The sequence below is a fragment of the Mastigoproctus giganteus genome, chromosome 1 (genome assembly GCF_048544385.1).
Source record: "Mastigoproctus giganteus isolate SK-2022 chromosome 1, ASM4854438v1, whole genome shotgun sequence".
NCBI classification, from domain to species: Eukaryota; Metazoa; Arthropoda; class Arachnida; order Uropygi; family Thelyphonidae; genus Mastigoproctus; species Mastigoproctus giganteus.
In genome coordinates, this window is record NC_143575.1 from 95,315,257 (window position 1) to 95,330,960 (window position 15,704).

The 15,704-nt window shown below is 38.7% G+C and overlaps 1 protein-coding gene across 1 annotated transcript in view; it reads right to left on the reverse strand.

Annotated features, from left to right (window-relative positions):
- The window catches only part of SCAP (SREBP cleavage activating protein), a 512,327-nt gene that overhangs the window by 140,170 nt on the left and 356,453 nt on the right, over window positions 1–15,704 (reverse strand). The window contains exons 19-20 of the mRNA XM_090380371.1: window positions 12,630–12,745; window positions 3,471–3,990 (exon numbers count right to left, since the gene is read on the reverse strand). Coding sequence (XP_090236497.1) covers window positions 3,471–3,990; window positions 12,630–12,745 — 636 coding nt within the window. The remainder of the gene's footprint in view (window positions 1–3,470; window positions 3,991–12,629; window positions 12,746–15,704) is intronic.

The window sequence follows — 15,704 nt, forward strand, 5'->3', positions numbered from 1 at the left end:
CCAGATGTACAATGGGTCAGTGTCTTTGGTAAAAGTTAAGGCAAACGCAATCCAGGAGTCACATCTGGCTTTAGCTTTAAGACTTTTATATTCAATTAGATTACTGGTGGTAGAAAAATTGCGGAAGTTGTTCCAAGCACAGTTTTTCTCCCCATCAGAGCAATCTGTACTTCATCAGAGTTTTCAATGGGAGCACTTGTGAATTCTTGATTTTGGAACGGACGATTTAGCTGCAGTTAGTATCTGATAATGCAGGTAGTTCATTGTTGGGTTGTTGTTGAACATAAATCCTATTTAAATGGACGTGGATTGTTTGTTTGTTTGTTTGTTTGGTTTTATTGGCGCATTAGCTGCTAAGGCTATAATGCGCCAAGACCAAAATGGACGTGGATGAAGTAGCTATCACAGTTTACATTATTAAACTTCCAGGTGGATCATTGCTCAGGAGATGTAGTCACCTGTGTCTGTAATGAGCAAATGACTGGAAAGTGATCGCTATGCAGAGAGTCATTTATCAATGATTGCCATACTTAGAAAAACTGTTGGTGAGCAGATCGATAAGTCTATTGCAAAAGTGGATCCTGTAAATAGGTGAATATTGGGGAGAATCCAGACTTTAGTATAGTTAGGTTGATATTATTTAATGTTTCAATCAGTTTGCCTCGTGTGTCCATTGTAGGCAACTGCAAAAATGGACAGTGGCCAAATTGGGAGTGGGAGTTGCATAATAAGATAATCAAATTTGTTACTGGGGAATGGTTGAGAGGGTGAAATATAAATGGAAAGAATAGTAACTGATATACTAAATACAAGCTGCCACAGCTAATAAGGCAGTTTGTAACTGAATATGCAAGGGTATATTTCAGTAAACAAGAAACTACTCCTCTATAGGCAGGAGACCCTCAGTTCCTGGCTTTTCTACACATGGTGAAATTTGTAAATTTTGAAGCTTGTGATGATAAGAATGTTTACTGAAGACAGAGAATTACTAAGAATTTAAGAGAATTACTTATTGGTTAAATCCCCTATGAGATTTAACCAATAAGTAATTCTCTTAAATTGCCAGAACTGCTGTTTAGTTCTCGCAATTCCACTGTATGATGTTAGACATTATTTAGGTGTAGGTTTAGTTGTGCAGATTAGTCTGGCTGTTTTTTGCAGGCAAAGCATTTCTGCCTGTCTTGTTTTGTCTTCTTTTGGGGAAAAAAGCATCCAGAATCCATAGTGTCATTCACATAGCATTCTAAAATGGATTCTTAATTATCTAAATGTTCATCCACTTCCATGTTGTTTGTGGGAGATTCAATTTTTTTGTTTAACCTTTATCAGAGTTTTTGATTCTGTATGATATGAGACTGAAGGAGTATCACTTGAGAGCTGACCGAGGTATTTGTAGTTTCACTAGTTTTCTTTTGAGGAATATCTCTTTTGGAGATTGAGAATGTAGGCTTGACCCAGTTAGCTAGACAGGTGTTAAGCAGAATTGATACATCCGTTTGGGCTACAACGGAAAGAGCTTCGAATGCGAGAAGAATAGGTGACTAGGCGTGCTCAACATAACTTGCCTAAGTGCCTCAGGAAACGAGACTATTTTCTATTTTGTATTTTTGAATTTTTTTTCCAGTAATCCATAATTCACATGCTTCGGAAAAGGGTGGGTGGCTTCCTTTGCAGTTTGGGCAAACAGGAGTTGCGACTGAGCAATCAGCTTGAGTATGCAATTTAGACCACAGATGGGACAAATGCCATATTTCTGGAATTTGAAGCAATGAATGGGATTTGGAATGTAAGGTTGGATAGCCAGCTTTAATTGTGGATGGTAAGTCTGAAGTACTGAACGTTAAAATGACAGATCTAGTTGGAATGAAGTTTCCATCATTTTTAGTCATGATCTGTTTCGCTGTTGCTGAGTTGAAGAACATCCACTTTGCTGTTGGATAAGAACATTAAGATGGTATGGGAGGGGGGGGTTCTTTGTAAAACCTTAAGAAACCCATTATTCGGCGTGTTTATATATAAAACTGAGCTGACTTGCCATTCTATTAAGAATATAATTAATTGAAAATAAAATTGAGGTGGAAATGACATTATGTACAAGAGCTTCATGCAGAGAATTTTGTCTGAAGAATGGAGTTTGATGAAACCATCCTTGAAAAGCTGGAAGCCTGTCAAAACCTTTGTAAGGAACATTATTTGACAAGATGAAACCATTTTTCACACTTAATGTGTTGTTAACAGATAAAACATCACTGGAAACTGGAAACACAGGAAATGGAGAAAATCTGGACCCATTCCAAAGTGAGTGTGGTGTGGGATGAGATATGACAGAATTTTTAGCCTATACATTTTGCAAGATATGATGAATTTAGAAAAATACTTTGCCATGCTTCAAAATTTTGCTTTTCCTGAAGCAAAACTGCAAAACCATTGTCCAAATATTAATAAAATGAAATGATCTTTATGCAAGATACTGCTCCACAACATTCAGTATTACTGTGCAAAACTGGCTTGAAGTTAATTTCCTGAACAGCTGGATTAGCAAATGTGGACCAGTAGAAGGGCTTGTAGGGAAGTAACTCTGATGGATTTTTTCTTTTGGCATTGGGCAATTGGAAAATATAGTGGTTGGACTGAGAAAAAGGTGGCTGACAAAGCTGGTGCCTATTGAGATTTGAATGTGTAAAGTAAATGGTGAGAAACTAATAAACGTTGCTTAATTAAACCTTATGTCCAACAATAATACCATTTTAAAACTAAGCAATGGGGTTAAAATAATTTCAAGTAAATATCGTAGATAGGCAGATAAAGTTTAAACTCTTTTTACACCACACAATTTAATTAATTCAGTTTCATAAACTAACTGATTTACAAGTAACATTTATGACCTCTCACTGAGAGTCCACCATCAGGCCAAATAAAACTAATGATCATTTATTTTGTTTGGCCTAATAAAAGAATCTTAAAGAAAATTCAGGTATGTTGTAAATCAATTATATAGGAAACTAGGCATACTAGCTGTAGGAGCATATCTGCCACATTTGTAATTCCAAAAAAAATAAAATAATAAAATAAAATAATAATAATAAATAAATAAAATCGCATGGTGTATGAAAAGTGATTTACACACACACACACTTTTTATATTAACTGCTAAGCATTCCCTTGTAATGCCTTTCACAACATCAGTTATAATGAAAGCTCTATCCTTACAGTTATTTATATAATATACCATGATATTTCATTGTTCCTATGTATAAAAATGCTCTGAAATATTTCCTGTTAAAAAAAAAAAAAAGAGCACCTTAAGCATATCTACATTTGTTTAATTTTACTTGTTTTTTTACTTAACTTCAAAAACAACAAATTATTTATATAATCTCATTTTCATTACCTGTAAACAGTTTTACAATTTAAATATATAAACCATTCCTTTCATTATAAAATTAAGTGTTTTGAATTTTACTGCAAACCTCTAATCTTCCTCCACTGCATCCAATGGCTATCCAATTATCCCGATAATCTATACACCATATAGGTTGGAATGCAAGAGAAGAATAGTGAACACAGGTATTGTTTGTTTCATTATCACCACCTTCACTAATTTCTCGCCTTAACTGATGTTCCCGAGTTTCTCGACAGTTATCACTATGGGAGTTCTGATCTTGGGTCACCGTTCCATCATCTGTGCTACTTTCAGATACTTTATAGAACTGGCTAAAATCATAACCCAATGTGGGTGATGATGAATAGAGAGTTTCTGTTTGTGAAAACACTGTTTGTTCTTCTCCCAACAAAGTAGAAATCTGAACAGATCTGTTATAACTGTTTGATGGCACATTTTTTGCTGACACAGATGTATGTGATGTAGCACTACAGTTGTGGAGATATTCATTATGATCAGATGGCGGAGAAGATCCATAAGTTGAATCAGATGAAAAGCTGCCACTTGCTCTCTGGGGGTTCCAACTTTCAATCTTAACTGGAAGAGTCCTTCCAAATAAAATACAGAAAAGGTTAATCAATGGAGTGAAAATGATAAGTTAACAGATAAGCAGAGATTTTTAAATAAAAAAATTTATTTAAATTAAATACAGTGCAACTTTGATATAATGCAGGTACTGGGGGAAAACTTTAAAACCACATTATAATACAAATTTGTATAAGTGAAGCATGTTATAGCGGAAAATAATATTTATCTAGTTTTTTCAATTTTTTGATGTCAATACATAACGCCCAAAATATGACCTATTAAGCAAGCATTTTTATATAAGCAATTTCATTTCGCATGTGGTTTTATCATTTAGTTTAACTACACTACCACCAGCGGATAAAATTCTGAGAGTTTTTGTCATTACCTATGATTCTGCTGAGTGACAAAGGTTCTTGTATGTTTGAGAGGGAGCTGAAAGTAAACAGGCAGGTGCTGTTGAACAAGCTACATTCAATGAGGATGTGCTTTACTGATAGTGGTTGGGGGAGTGTGTGTGTATGTGTGCGTGCGTGTGCATGTGCGTGCATGCGTGCGTGCGCACTGAAGAGGATCAATTCAGGTGAGCAGAAACAGATGACCGAGGTGAGTATGGCCTATTTGGGTTCTGGTTAGGAGTCCAGAGTTGCAGCTCAGGTATATTTTGTCCAGTCTGCTTTGGAAAGTTCCAATTTCCTTTGCGTTTCAGTTGTTTCAGAATGGGTGGTTTGAATTCTGCATATCAGTGGATAGTGATTGCTATTGAGAGGATTGTCACATCCTGTCCACTCAACGGTTGGGAGGACAATAGGAGAGCAGATTAAAACCGATTGCAGAGCAACTTCTGCAATTGATGTCTCAACCCAGCAGAAAAAGAATGTAAGTGGGTAAGCCAGTATTTAGTAGTGTTAGATTCTGTCTGTCTAGTAGCATTTCAGTGAGATCTCCATGTCTATCTCAGTCAGAAAAACCCCATAACAGATTTGATTTGGATTTTTGTGGCACAAAACCAGCAAGGTTGTAGTGCACCACGAAAATATTAAAATTCAAGAAAGAGAATAATAAATTTTAAAGGGGTTACTTTGTCGAAAAGCGCATATATATATATATATATATATATATACAGACATATCAATAAATAAAAACAGTACAATGATAAAAGCAAATTGTATATTTCATATGAGTGTATATATATTAATCGACTTTAAAAATTTAAAAACTGCTGACACATTGTCATTTAAAATCTGACTGAGTGTATATGGCTCAGTCAGATGGGTAAAAGCAGTAAAACTAGCATTTCTAAAACTAATACAATCACATAAACGGATAAAATGGTGTCGCATTGCTCACACAAAGGAGGGTCATCGGCCCTCAGCAAAAAGAAGTGTGTCGGATGGCAGTGTCTCCTATGCAGAGCCGAGCAAGAACAACTTCCTCTTTGAGATCTCTGCGTACGTTGGACTGCCAAGGATGGATCACAGGCTTAATTCGACAGTTTGTTTGTAGTAACCAGGCGATGCCACGAATCTTTCCACTGAGAATGTAAGTTACTACGGATCACTTGCCTGTAGTCTGTATAGGGGACTAACAGGTCAAGATTATCCGCCAGGGCTGCAGATTTGACTGCAGTGTCAACCAAATCATTTCCTCTAATCCCAATGTGACTGGGGATCCAGCAGAACTGGATTTCGTATCCACCTGCACAGAGGATGTATATTATCTGCTGAATTCGGGACAGGGTTGGATGATTAGTGTGTGACATCACTGATAAAGCCTGTAGTGCACTTATTGAATCAGCATATATAATACACTGTTGGTATCGGTGTTTTCTTATGTGATCTAGAGCTAACTCTATAGCATGCAGCTCTGCAGTGTAAATGCTGCAGTCAAGAGATATCTACTCTGATATGGTATTATCTGGAAAAACAGCAGCAGATCCCACATACGATTCGGACTTCAAGCCGTCTGTGTAAACTGGCAAGAAGTTAGAATGTTCTGCATGGTGTTGTGAATAGAGCTGAAGGTAGAAGACGGAGTATTAGACTTCGTCACAATCTTGAGCGAGAAGTCACATGCTGGTGTTTGTGCATGCCAGGGTGGAAGGGGCTCCTTTGGTGATCGAGCAACCTTGTCTACCGGGATGTTAAGCTCATTGAGTAGCTCTTGAACACGAATGCCGAATGGGTGATTGGCAGTGCATCGTGTGTTATAAAGATTTTCCCAATGCGGCTCAAAAATGGATGTCCACGTGGGGTGATCTAGCAGGGATTTCAGCTTGAAGGAATATTGTAGAGACAACTGCATTTGTCGAAGCGACAAGGGTGGTTCATTTGCTTCGACATACAGACTTTGGATAGGCGATGTACTGACTGAACCAGTAGCAATACAAATGGCTTGATGATGGATCGGGTCAAGCCAACGAACAGCACTATTTCTGGCAGATGAATAAACCTGAGAGCCATAATCTAATTTTGAGCGTAGAAGTGCATGGTATAGACAGAGTAGAGTGCATCGGTCTGCACCCCAAGAGGTAGAAGAGAGAGAGAGAGCGAGTGAAGGATGTTAAGCCCTCTCATGCATTTTGTGCGTAGCTGATGAATGTGTTGGACAAATGTCAGCTTTTTGTCAAAAATGAGTCCCAACAATTTCATCTCTGATACAACTGGAATGGTGCTTTGTCCAAGTCGTAATTCAGGCTCAAGGTGGCGGTTACGTTTGCTACAAAAATGGATGCAAACAGTCTTCTCCGGTGAGAACCTGAAACCATTGGCCATAGCCCAGGAGTTAAGACAGTCAATAGCTTGTTGCAGTTGTCTCTCAATAACCCTCATATTGCATGATTGAGAAATTATGCTGAAATCATAGATGTAGAGTGTACTGTTTATAGTTGGAGAAAGTTGTTCGGAAATAGTTTATTTTAATGGCAAAAAGTGTAACTTCAACAATTTCTTAATTGTTGAAGTTACACTGTAACACTTAAGACAGATCCTTGTGATACCCTCCTCCTCTTGGCAAAAGGTCCGGGAAATGGTGGATCCTACACGAACTTGGAAATAATGGCAGGATAAAAAATTTTTTAATAAAAACAGGAAGGTGACCTCTTAGACCGAGATTGTAAAATTATTTTAAAATACCAAATCTCCAAGTTGTGTCGTATGCTTTTTCCATGTCAAAGAAGATGGACACCAAGTGTTCTCTTTTTAGGAAAGCATCTCGGATAGATGTTTCCAGTCTAATTAAGTGGTCCAGTGTGGACATGTTTCTTTGGAAGTCACACTGAAAGCGGGAGAGAAGGTCATTTAATTCTAAATACCATAAGAGACGAGAACTGAAAGCAAAGTGGAGGAGAAATTGTTGAAGTTAAACAAGAAAAGCACCTGGGGTGGATGGGATCTATCCAGTTATATTAAAGGAGGCGGCAAAGCAACTAAGCAAACCCTTAGCCATAATTATGAGAGCGTCCTTGGACTCAGGGAAGATTCTCACAGACTAGAGATGTGCAAATGTATCCCCAATTCACAAAGGGGGATCGAAGGGTGACACGAGCAATTACAGACCAGTTAGTTTAACTTCTGTTCAGGGTAAAATAATGGAGTCACTGGTTAAAGATGCATTGCAGGATCATCTAGACAAGACTGCAGCAATAATTCAGACACAGCATGGGTTTGTTAAGGGAAAGTCTTGTCTGACAAATTTTATAGTATATTATGATGTGGTTACAAAGGAACTGGATGCAAAAAATAATTTTGATATCATATATTTGGATTTCAGGAAAGCTTTTGACACTGTTGTGCATGGAAGACTATTGTACAAACTGGAGCAGAATGGTATTAAGGGTAAGTTGCTACAATGTATAAAAGGATGGTTAAGTGGGAGAAGACAGAGGGTGGTAATCAATGGGTGCTGCTCTTCATGGACTAATGTTTTAGTGGAGTCCTACAGGGTTCGGTGTTGGGTCCACTGTTGTTTTGTATATTTATCAATGATATTGGTGAAGGTATATCAGGCTTAATGTCGAAGTTTGCAGATGATACAAAGGTTGGCAGTGTTGTTAATGGCAGTGTGCTACTGCAACAGGATCTAGATAATTTGGGCAGATGGGCTAAGAAGTCGCAACTGAAGTTTAACCTTGACAAATGCAAAGTACGGCATATGGGTAGAAGTAACCCCAGAGAAACGTACCAACTGCGTGGTACTACACTTAAGGTGGTAGAAAATGAAAAAGACCTGCGAGTAATTGTGCAGTCAGATATGAAGTTTTCTGAGCAATGCACACAGGCTACCAGGGCAGGTCATGGGGTTTTGTCAATGATATATAGGAATTTTGCTAGCAGGGAAAAGGAGGTGATTATCCCTCTGTATAAGGCAATGGTCAGGCCACGCCTTGAGTACTGCGTACAGGTCTGGAGGCCTCATTTTTGGAAGGATGTAGATTTACTTGAGCGTGTACAGAGAAAGGCAACAAGATTGGTGAGGGGAATGAAGGGATCCTCTTACCAAGAGAGGCTTAAGTTCTGCAAGTTCTGCAAACTCATTATAGAGGCTGTTTTTAAGGGCTGTTTTTCACTGTTGTGCTTTAAGAGAAACTCTGAGGAGTAAGATGACGTTGTAGAGATGTTAGAAAAGGTTTCCCCAAGAGCATTGGCTATTGCAGTAGAGTCTGCAATAGTACATCCATTATATTCCTGGACTAATGAAGTTATTTCCCCTTCATTTCGTAGATTTTTTTCCCCCAGGCTAACTTAGGGCTGGTCGTCTTGGTGATGGATGATGTATAATGGATCCATGATTCATTTTGACTCTGATGGCGGATGTAGCATGCTTTGTCTCGTGCACGTTTAAAGGTTCGTAGATTGACTGTGGTAGGATATCGTCGAAATATCCCCCAAGCTTTGTTTTGAGCCTTTTTGGCTACTGTGCATTCTGGATTCCACCAAGGTTTTGTAAATGGCAGGAACTGGCTAGATGTTTTTGGAATTGTAGCTGCAGCTGCATGGACAATGCTTTCTGTGATGTATGCCACTGCATCATTGATAGGCTCCTGACTGACTGCACTGATGTTAAAGTCTATCAGGCGTTGAAAGGTATTCCAGTCAGCCTGATCAATCTTCCATTGCGGTAACTTAAAAGGTGGGCATGGCCTCCCTTTAGGTAAGTTGGTTATCACAGGGAAGTGATTGCTTCCATAAAGGTTATTCTCTCCCTCCCAAGTGAGTGAAGGAAGGAGAGAGAGAGAGGGGGAGCATATAGAGAGGCCAATAGCAGAGAATGTATGGGTAGGCATGTGGAAAAAGGTGTTAGTTCCCACATTTAGAAGGGAAAGGTCATTATCAGTGAGCATATGCTCTATAGAATGCCCCCTTCCATTAACGTCAGTGCTACCCCCACAGGGTGTTATGTCCATTTAAATCGCCCAGAAGTAAGACAGGAGTAGGCAGCTGCACAATGACATCATCAAAGTCTTTTGGGGGATATCAGCACCAGGTGGCAAATAAACCGAACAGACTTGATAAAAACCCTACTGTAATGTGAACCACTACCGCTTCTATGTTGGTGGTGTAGAGCGGAATAGTTTGAAATGGGGTATGGTTGCCTAGAAGTATAGCAACACCCTCACGAGCAGGTCCATCCCCGGTCCTGTCCTTTCGAACAATAGTAGTGTTACAAAGGGAAGGATTTTCATTTGCCTTCAGGTATGTCTCTTGTAATCAAAAGCAAACTGGCTCGTGCTTTTGCAAGAAGGCCTTGATGTTGTCATTGTTTTGCCGGAATCCATAACAGTTCCATTATAAGAATTTAACCATTATTTTGGCTTGGTGGGTCCATCAGGCAGCTTCCGAGGTGTGTGAGGGCTTGCTTTTGTCAGTCTTGGCTTTATTCTTCCTGGGGAAGTACGGATGCTGTCCAGTGTCCATTTCCTCTTCAGCAAAGAGCTCCAAGACTGAATCTTCTTGTAATTCCTTCTCCACGACATCCATGTTTTCTTGGGTACTAGGAGATACTTCAACTTTCTTAGTCTTTTCTTTGGAAGTCGCTTTTGTTACTTGTGGAGCATTGGGAGGTACCGATAAAGGAGTGGCGTGAAACCCATGTTTAGTCTCTAGAGCAAAGTTTCCGGCATCCCCCTCCCCCCCATACTTCTCCTTCAACCCATGCCTTTTTAACCCAAGCACGGCACTAAGTACTATAGGTTCTAATACCTCTCGTGTTTGGGGTTCACATAAAAAAAAAAAAAAAAAAAACTAATTGGTCTTTCTGTGCAGGTTTTTGTGGGCTTAAGAGGTAATGTGCGATGGGAGTGAACGACTCTTTTGGAGGAATGGTCACGTCTTTCTGAGTTCTGATGGAACATCTCCCTGCTATCTTCTGGGCGCAGGTTGGTTTGTTGATATTTAGAGGTTTCACTGCTTTCCTTGCCTCTGGTATGATATGTTCAGCTCTGCCTTCAGCCGTTGGATTTCTTTTTCTTCTTTCCACCTCTGGCATGCTCGTGAGTAGGCTGGATGTTCTCCCTCGCAGTTAATGCAGGTGGGTTTTGTGGCTGAACATGCTGTTGTTTCATGGTCCTCTGCACTACATCGAGTGCATGCAAGGACTCCATGGTAGGCCATTTGAGAATGTCCATATTTCTGGCATTTAAAACACCGCAAAGGGTTTGAAACATATGGACGTACTGGACAGTTGATGTAGCCAGCTTTAATCTAATCAGGAGACTTAGGCAAGTTAAAAGTCAGGATTATGTTTCTAGTTTTAACAAGTTTCTCGTGTCTACACGCATTAATTCTCTTTACGGCAATAACTCCCTGTGATTTAAGTTCTGAGCAGATTTCCTCCTCGGTAACGTCAAGGAGGTCCCACTCTGAAATGACACCTCTCGATGAATTGAGTGTTCTATGTGGTGTCACTGATATAGGTATTCCTCTGATTGATGTTGCTCGGAGTAGCTGCCTGTCAGTTTTAGTTTCAATTAAGAGGTCACTAGAGCAGAGCCTCTTAACTGATTTGGGCAAACCTGCTAACCCATCTAACCCTTTCTGTATAAAGAAGGATTCCATTGATGTTAGCCTGGAACCTAGGCTGTGGCCATTGGATCCCAGTGATGCTAATCTGGAGGACCAACAGCATCACTGGGAAGTCCCCTCACCACATACAGGTGTCCACGTCGAGGGACCCCATAACAGATGATGTCCATTGAGTCTTCTAATAAGCATACTTGAGACAGTAACTGCAAAACAAGGTTTTCCAGTTCATGAATCGTACATGGCTGATTGGGTGGAAGATACATTGAAATGAGCGTTAAAGCAATGATAAGTGCCATGACGGCTTCTAAGTAGGTTTGGAGAGCAATTCACTTACAAGGAACTTTTGAGTTTATGAGTATGGCTACTCCTCCATGAACACTATTTGTAAGGTCTTGCTGAAACAGAGTATAGTATTTAACTGAAGCAGATTACAAATTAGATACAATGTGAACATCCTGAATATTTTATACATTTGAACAGTCAAGATATCACATACATAAGAACTCTTTATTATATACAGAAAGCACATTGCTGTATACAACTCCCTTCACTGATTAGTTTGTTTGTTTGTTATTTGGTTTTTAGGAGCATTAGCAACTAAGGCCATATTGCTCCGGGGATATGCGGTGGTCATTCCCTGACCTTTCCGCATCCTCCGTATTTGGTGGTGACGGGCTCGAACCCTGGTCTAATCAAGAAGCGTATGCTACGCACTGCTGCTCCTTCCCACCTGGCTACGGAGGCGCCTTCACTAATTAGTAAGACAGATAACTGATTTCTGTAGCAATACCTGGATCCTCTGTGACAGTATAGTGACACAGAGAATTTAGAAATTCTCAGAGGCCTTTTCAAATGGGATTGGTTTGTTCTTACATGAAGAGAGCAGGGTTGTTCCACCACAGATTATTCTGAATTTTGCGGCCTACATAACATGCGAATTGGCAGTAAACACACACATAGGCAATAACACATCAATGTAATATGGTCCATTGATCACAGATACTGATCAGCATTAACATCAGCAATAAAATAAACATTTCGGCAATATTTCTGTTATATAATACATCTGTTTAAGTGGTTCTAAAATAAGAAAATGTCCTATTTGTTTTACAGTCATGCTAAGTTCGATAATGATATACTTCCCTTTGAAGCTTATGATATAATAATTGACTTTTATGGAATATGCAACAGAAGTACTTCCATGTATCTTGTATACACATCCTTCATGTCTATCAATTAAATATACATTATTAGGAATGACACTACTAAGCACAAAAAATTACACATTGCTTCTAACAAGAAATGCCAGATTTACTCATCTGCTGAAATGTTAATTTACTGTTGATACCCCTAAATACATGTTCAAGCCTTGTAGAGCATGGCCTATGATAGGGTAAAAATTAATGAAGCTCCCAAATAGAAACTTTATTATGTTATAAAAAAAAGGAAAGGGGGGGGGATTAAATACAAGTGCTAATTTTGAAAGGCAATCTTAATCTCTTTGTGAGTAGCAAAACACTAAAAAAAAAAATGTTTTAAAAAAATCAGTACAGACAAATAAACAATAAATATCAATTTATTATCAATGATATCACAGTTAATGCACATTAATATTAATCAAAAATAAAAGTTTAACTAACCTTGATCGCCTAATTATAGACACACACTCCCCAGAAATAGCATCCCAAATGCACACATCTCCAGCAAGGCAAGAACTTGCAATCATGTGATTTTCAGTAACAATATTTTCAATTTCCTGAAAACAGAATAACAGTATTAACTGGAAGAAAGCCTGAAATTATTTTCTTATAAAAAAATTGTAGCCACTTCTTCTTTACTTCTTTAACCAGTTGACTCAATTATTTTCCCTGGAATAGAATTTAAGTTAACAGGTCTGTAATTCTGTAATTCCAACTTCAAACTCACAGAACTAACTTTTCATCTTCCTCGTTTATACATTCAACTGCCGTTTTCTGGAACAACCTTCCTTCATACGTATTTCCTGAAAATTACAGTCTGCAGAAGTTCAAGTCCAATGTCAACAAATATCTTCTTTTGTCTTCTCAACCTCCAACCCAAGCATGGTACTAAGTACTATAGATTCTAATACCTCTCGTGTTTGGGGTTTACATAAAAAAAAATTACTCAAGTAACCCTTTAATACCCCCTTGTGAACTGGGGATACATTCACACCTCTGTTGTCCATGGTTTTTTATTTTATTTAATTTTTTTGTGGCTCAAAAACAGCAAAGGTTATAGCGCACCATGAAAATGTTAAAACTTCAAAAAAGATGATATTGGTAATTTCTAAAAAGTTGCCTCGTCAAAAGTGCATATATATATAAATACCTGTCAATAAATAAAAATCAGAATAACAGTAAAAATAAATTGTATATTTCATATCGATTTTAAAAATTTAAATACTGCTGACCCATTGTCATTTAAAATCTGACTGAGTGTATATGGCTCAGTCAGATAGGTAAAAGCAGTAAAACAAGCATTTCTAAATGTGGTACACAATTGGATAAAATATGTTGAAAAGATAAAATGGTGTCGCACTGCTCGCACACAGGTGGGTCATCAGCCCTCAGCAAAAAAGGAGTGTCAGATGACAGTGTCCTATGCGGAGCTCAGCAAGAACAACTTCCTCTTTGCGATCCCTGCATAAACTTGACTGCCAAGGATGGATCACAGGCTGAATTCGATACAGTTTGTTTGTAATAAGGAGAGGCCACTGAGAATGTAACTTACTGCAAATTACTTGCCTGTAATCTGTATAGGGGACTAACAGGTCAAGATTATTCACCAGGGCTGCTGATTTGTCTGCAATGTCAGCCAAATTGTTTCCTCTAATCCAGATGTGACGGGATCCAACAGAAATGGATATTAAATCCACCTGCATAGCGGGTGTATATTATCTGCTGAATCCAGGATAGGGTTGGATGATTAGTGCGTGACATTGCTAATAGAGCCTGTAGTGCATTCATCGAATCGTCATATATAACTATATATATATATATGCATATATATAATCGCTATATATATATATATATGCATATATATAATCGCTATATATATATATATATATATATATATATATATATATATATATATATATATATATGCAGCTCTGCAGTATATATTCTGCAGTCAAGGGGTATCTGCTCTGATATAGCATTAGCTGGAAAAACAGCAGCAGATGCCCCATGCGATTTTGACTTCGAGCCATCTGTGTAAACTGGCAAGAAGTCAGAATGTTCTGCACGGTGTTGTGAACAGAGCTGAAGGTAGACAGAAGACTAAATATTACACTTTGTCGCATTCTTGAGCAAGAAGTCACATGCTGGTATGTGAGCATGCCAGGGTGGAAGGAGCTGCCTTGGTGAATGAGCAACCTTGTCTACCGTGATGTTAAACTCAATGAAAAGCTCTTGAACATGAATGCTGAATGGGCGACTGGCATTCTAACGTGTGGTATAAAGATTTTCCCATCATGGTTCAAAAATGGATGTCCATGTGGGGTGATCTGGCAGGGATTTCAATTTGAAGACATATTGTAGAGACAGCTGCTTCGTCGAAGCGACAAGGATGATTTATTTGCATCAATGTTCTGAATGCACCAGTAGTAACATGAATGGCTTGACTGTGGATGGCGTTAAGCCAACGAAGTACACTGTTTCTGGCAGACGCATATACCTGAGACCATAATCTAATTTTGAGCATACTAGTGCATGGTACAGATGGGGTAGAGTACATCTGTCTGCACCCCAAAGAGGTAGAAGAGAGAGAGCAGAGAATGTTAAGCCCTTTTGTGCACTTTGTGTGTAGGTGACGAATGTGACAAATGAATGTCAGCTTTTTGTCCAATATAAGTCACAAGAATTTCGTCTCTGCTACTACTGGAATGGTGTTTTGTCCAACTCATAATTCATGCTCTGTGTGGAGGTTTCGTTTGCAACAAAAATGGACGCAAATGGTTCACCGGCAAGGACCTGAAATCATTGGCCGTGAGGTCAAATGATTTCATTGACCTGAAATCATTGACCGTCTTAACTCCGTCCAGGAGTTAAGACGGTCAATGGATTGTGGCAGTTGTCTCTCAATAACCCCCATATTGCATGATTGAGAAAATATGCTGAAGTCATCAACATACAGTGCACTGCTTATAGTTGGGGGAAGTTGTTCATTAATGGAGTTTATTTTAATGGCAAAAAGCTTGACACTTAAGACGGATCTTTGCGGTACCCCCACCTCTTGGCAAAAAGAAAGGGTGGATCCAACTCGAACTTGGAAATAATGGTGGGATAAAACATTTTGAATAAAAATGGGAAGGTAATCTCTTAGACCAAGGTTATAAAGATGTTTAAAAATACCAAATCTCCAAGTTGTGTCATACACTTTTTCCATGTCAAAGAAAGATGGACACCAAGTGCTCTCTTCTTAGAAAAACACCTCGGATAAGATGTTTCCAGTCTAATTAAGTGGTCCAAAGTGGACCTGTTTCTTTGGAAGCCACACTGAAAGCGGGAGAGAAGGTCATTCGATTCTAACTACCATAAGAAACAAGCATTGACCATTCTCTCCAATATTTTGCACAGACACTAGTTGGAAAAATAGGACAACAGTTTTTCAGAGATTTAGAATTCTTTCCTGGCTTCACAAAAGCAAGAATAGTTGCCTTCCGCCAGGTATTCGGAAATTGCTCTTCAAGGAAT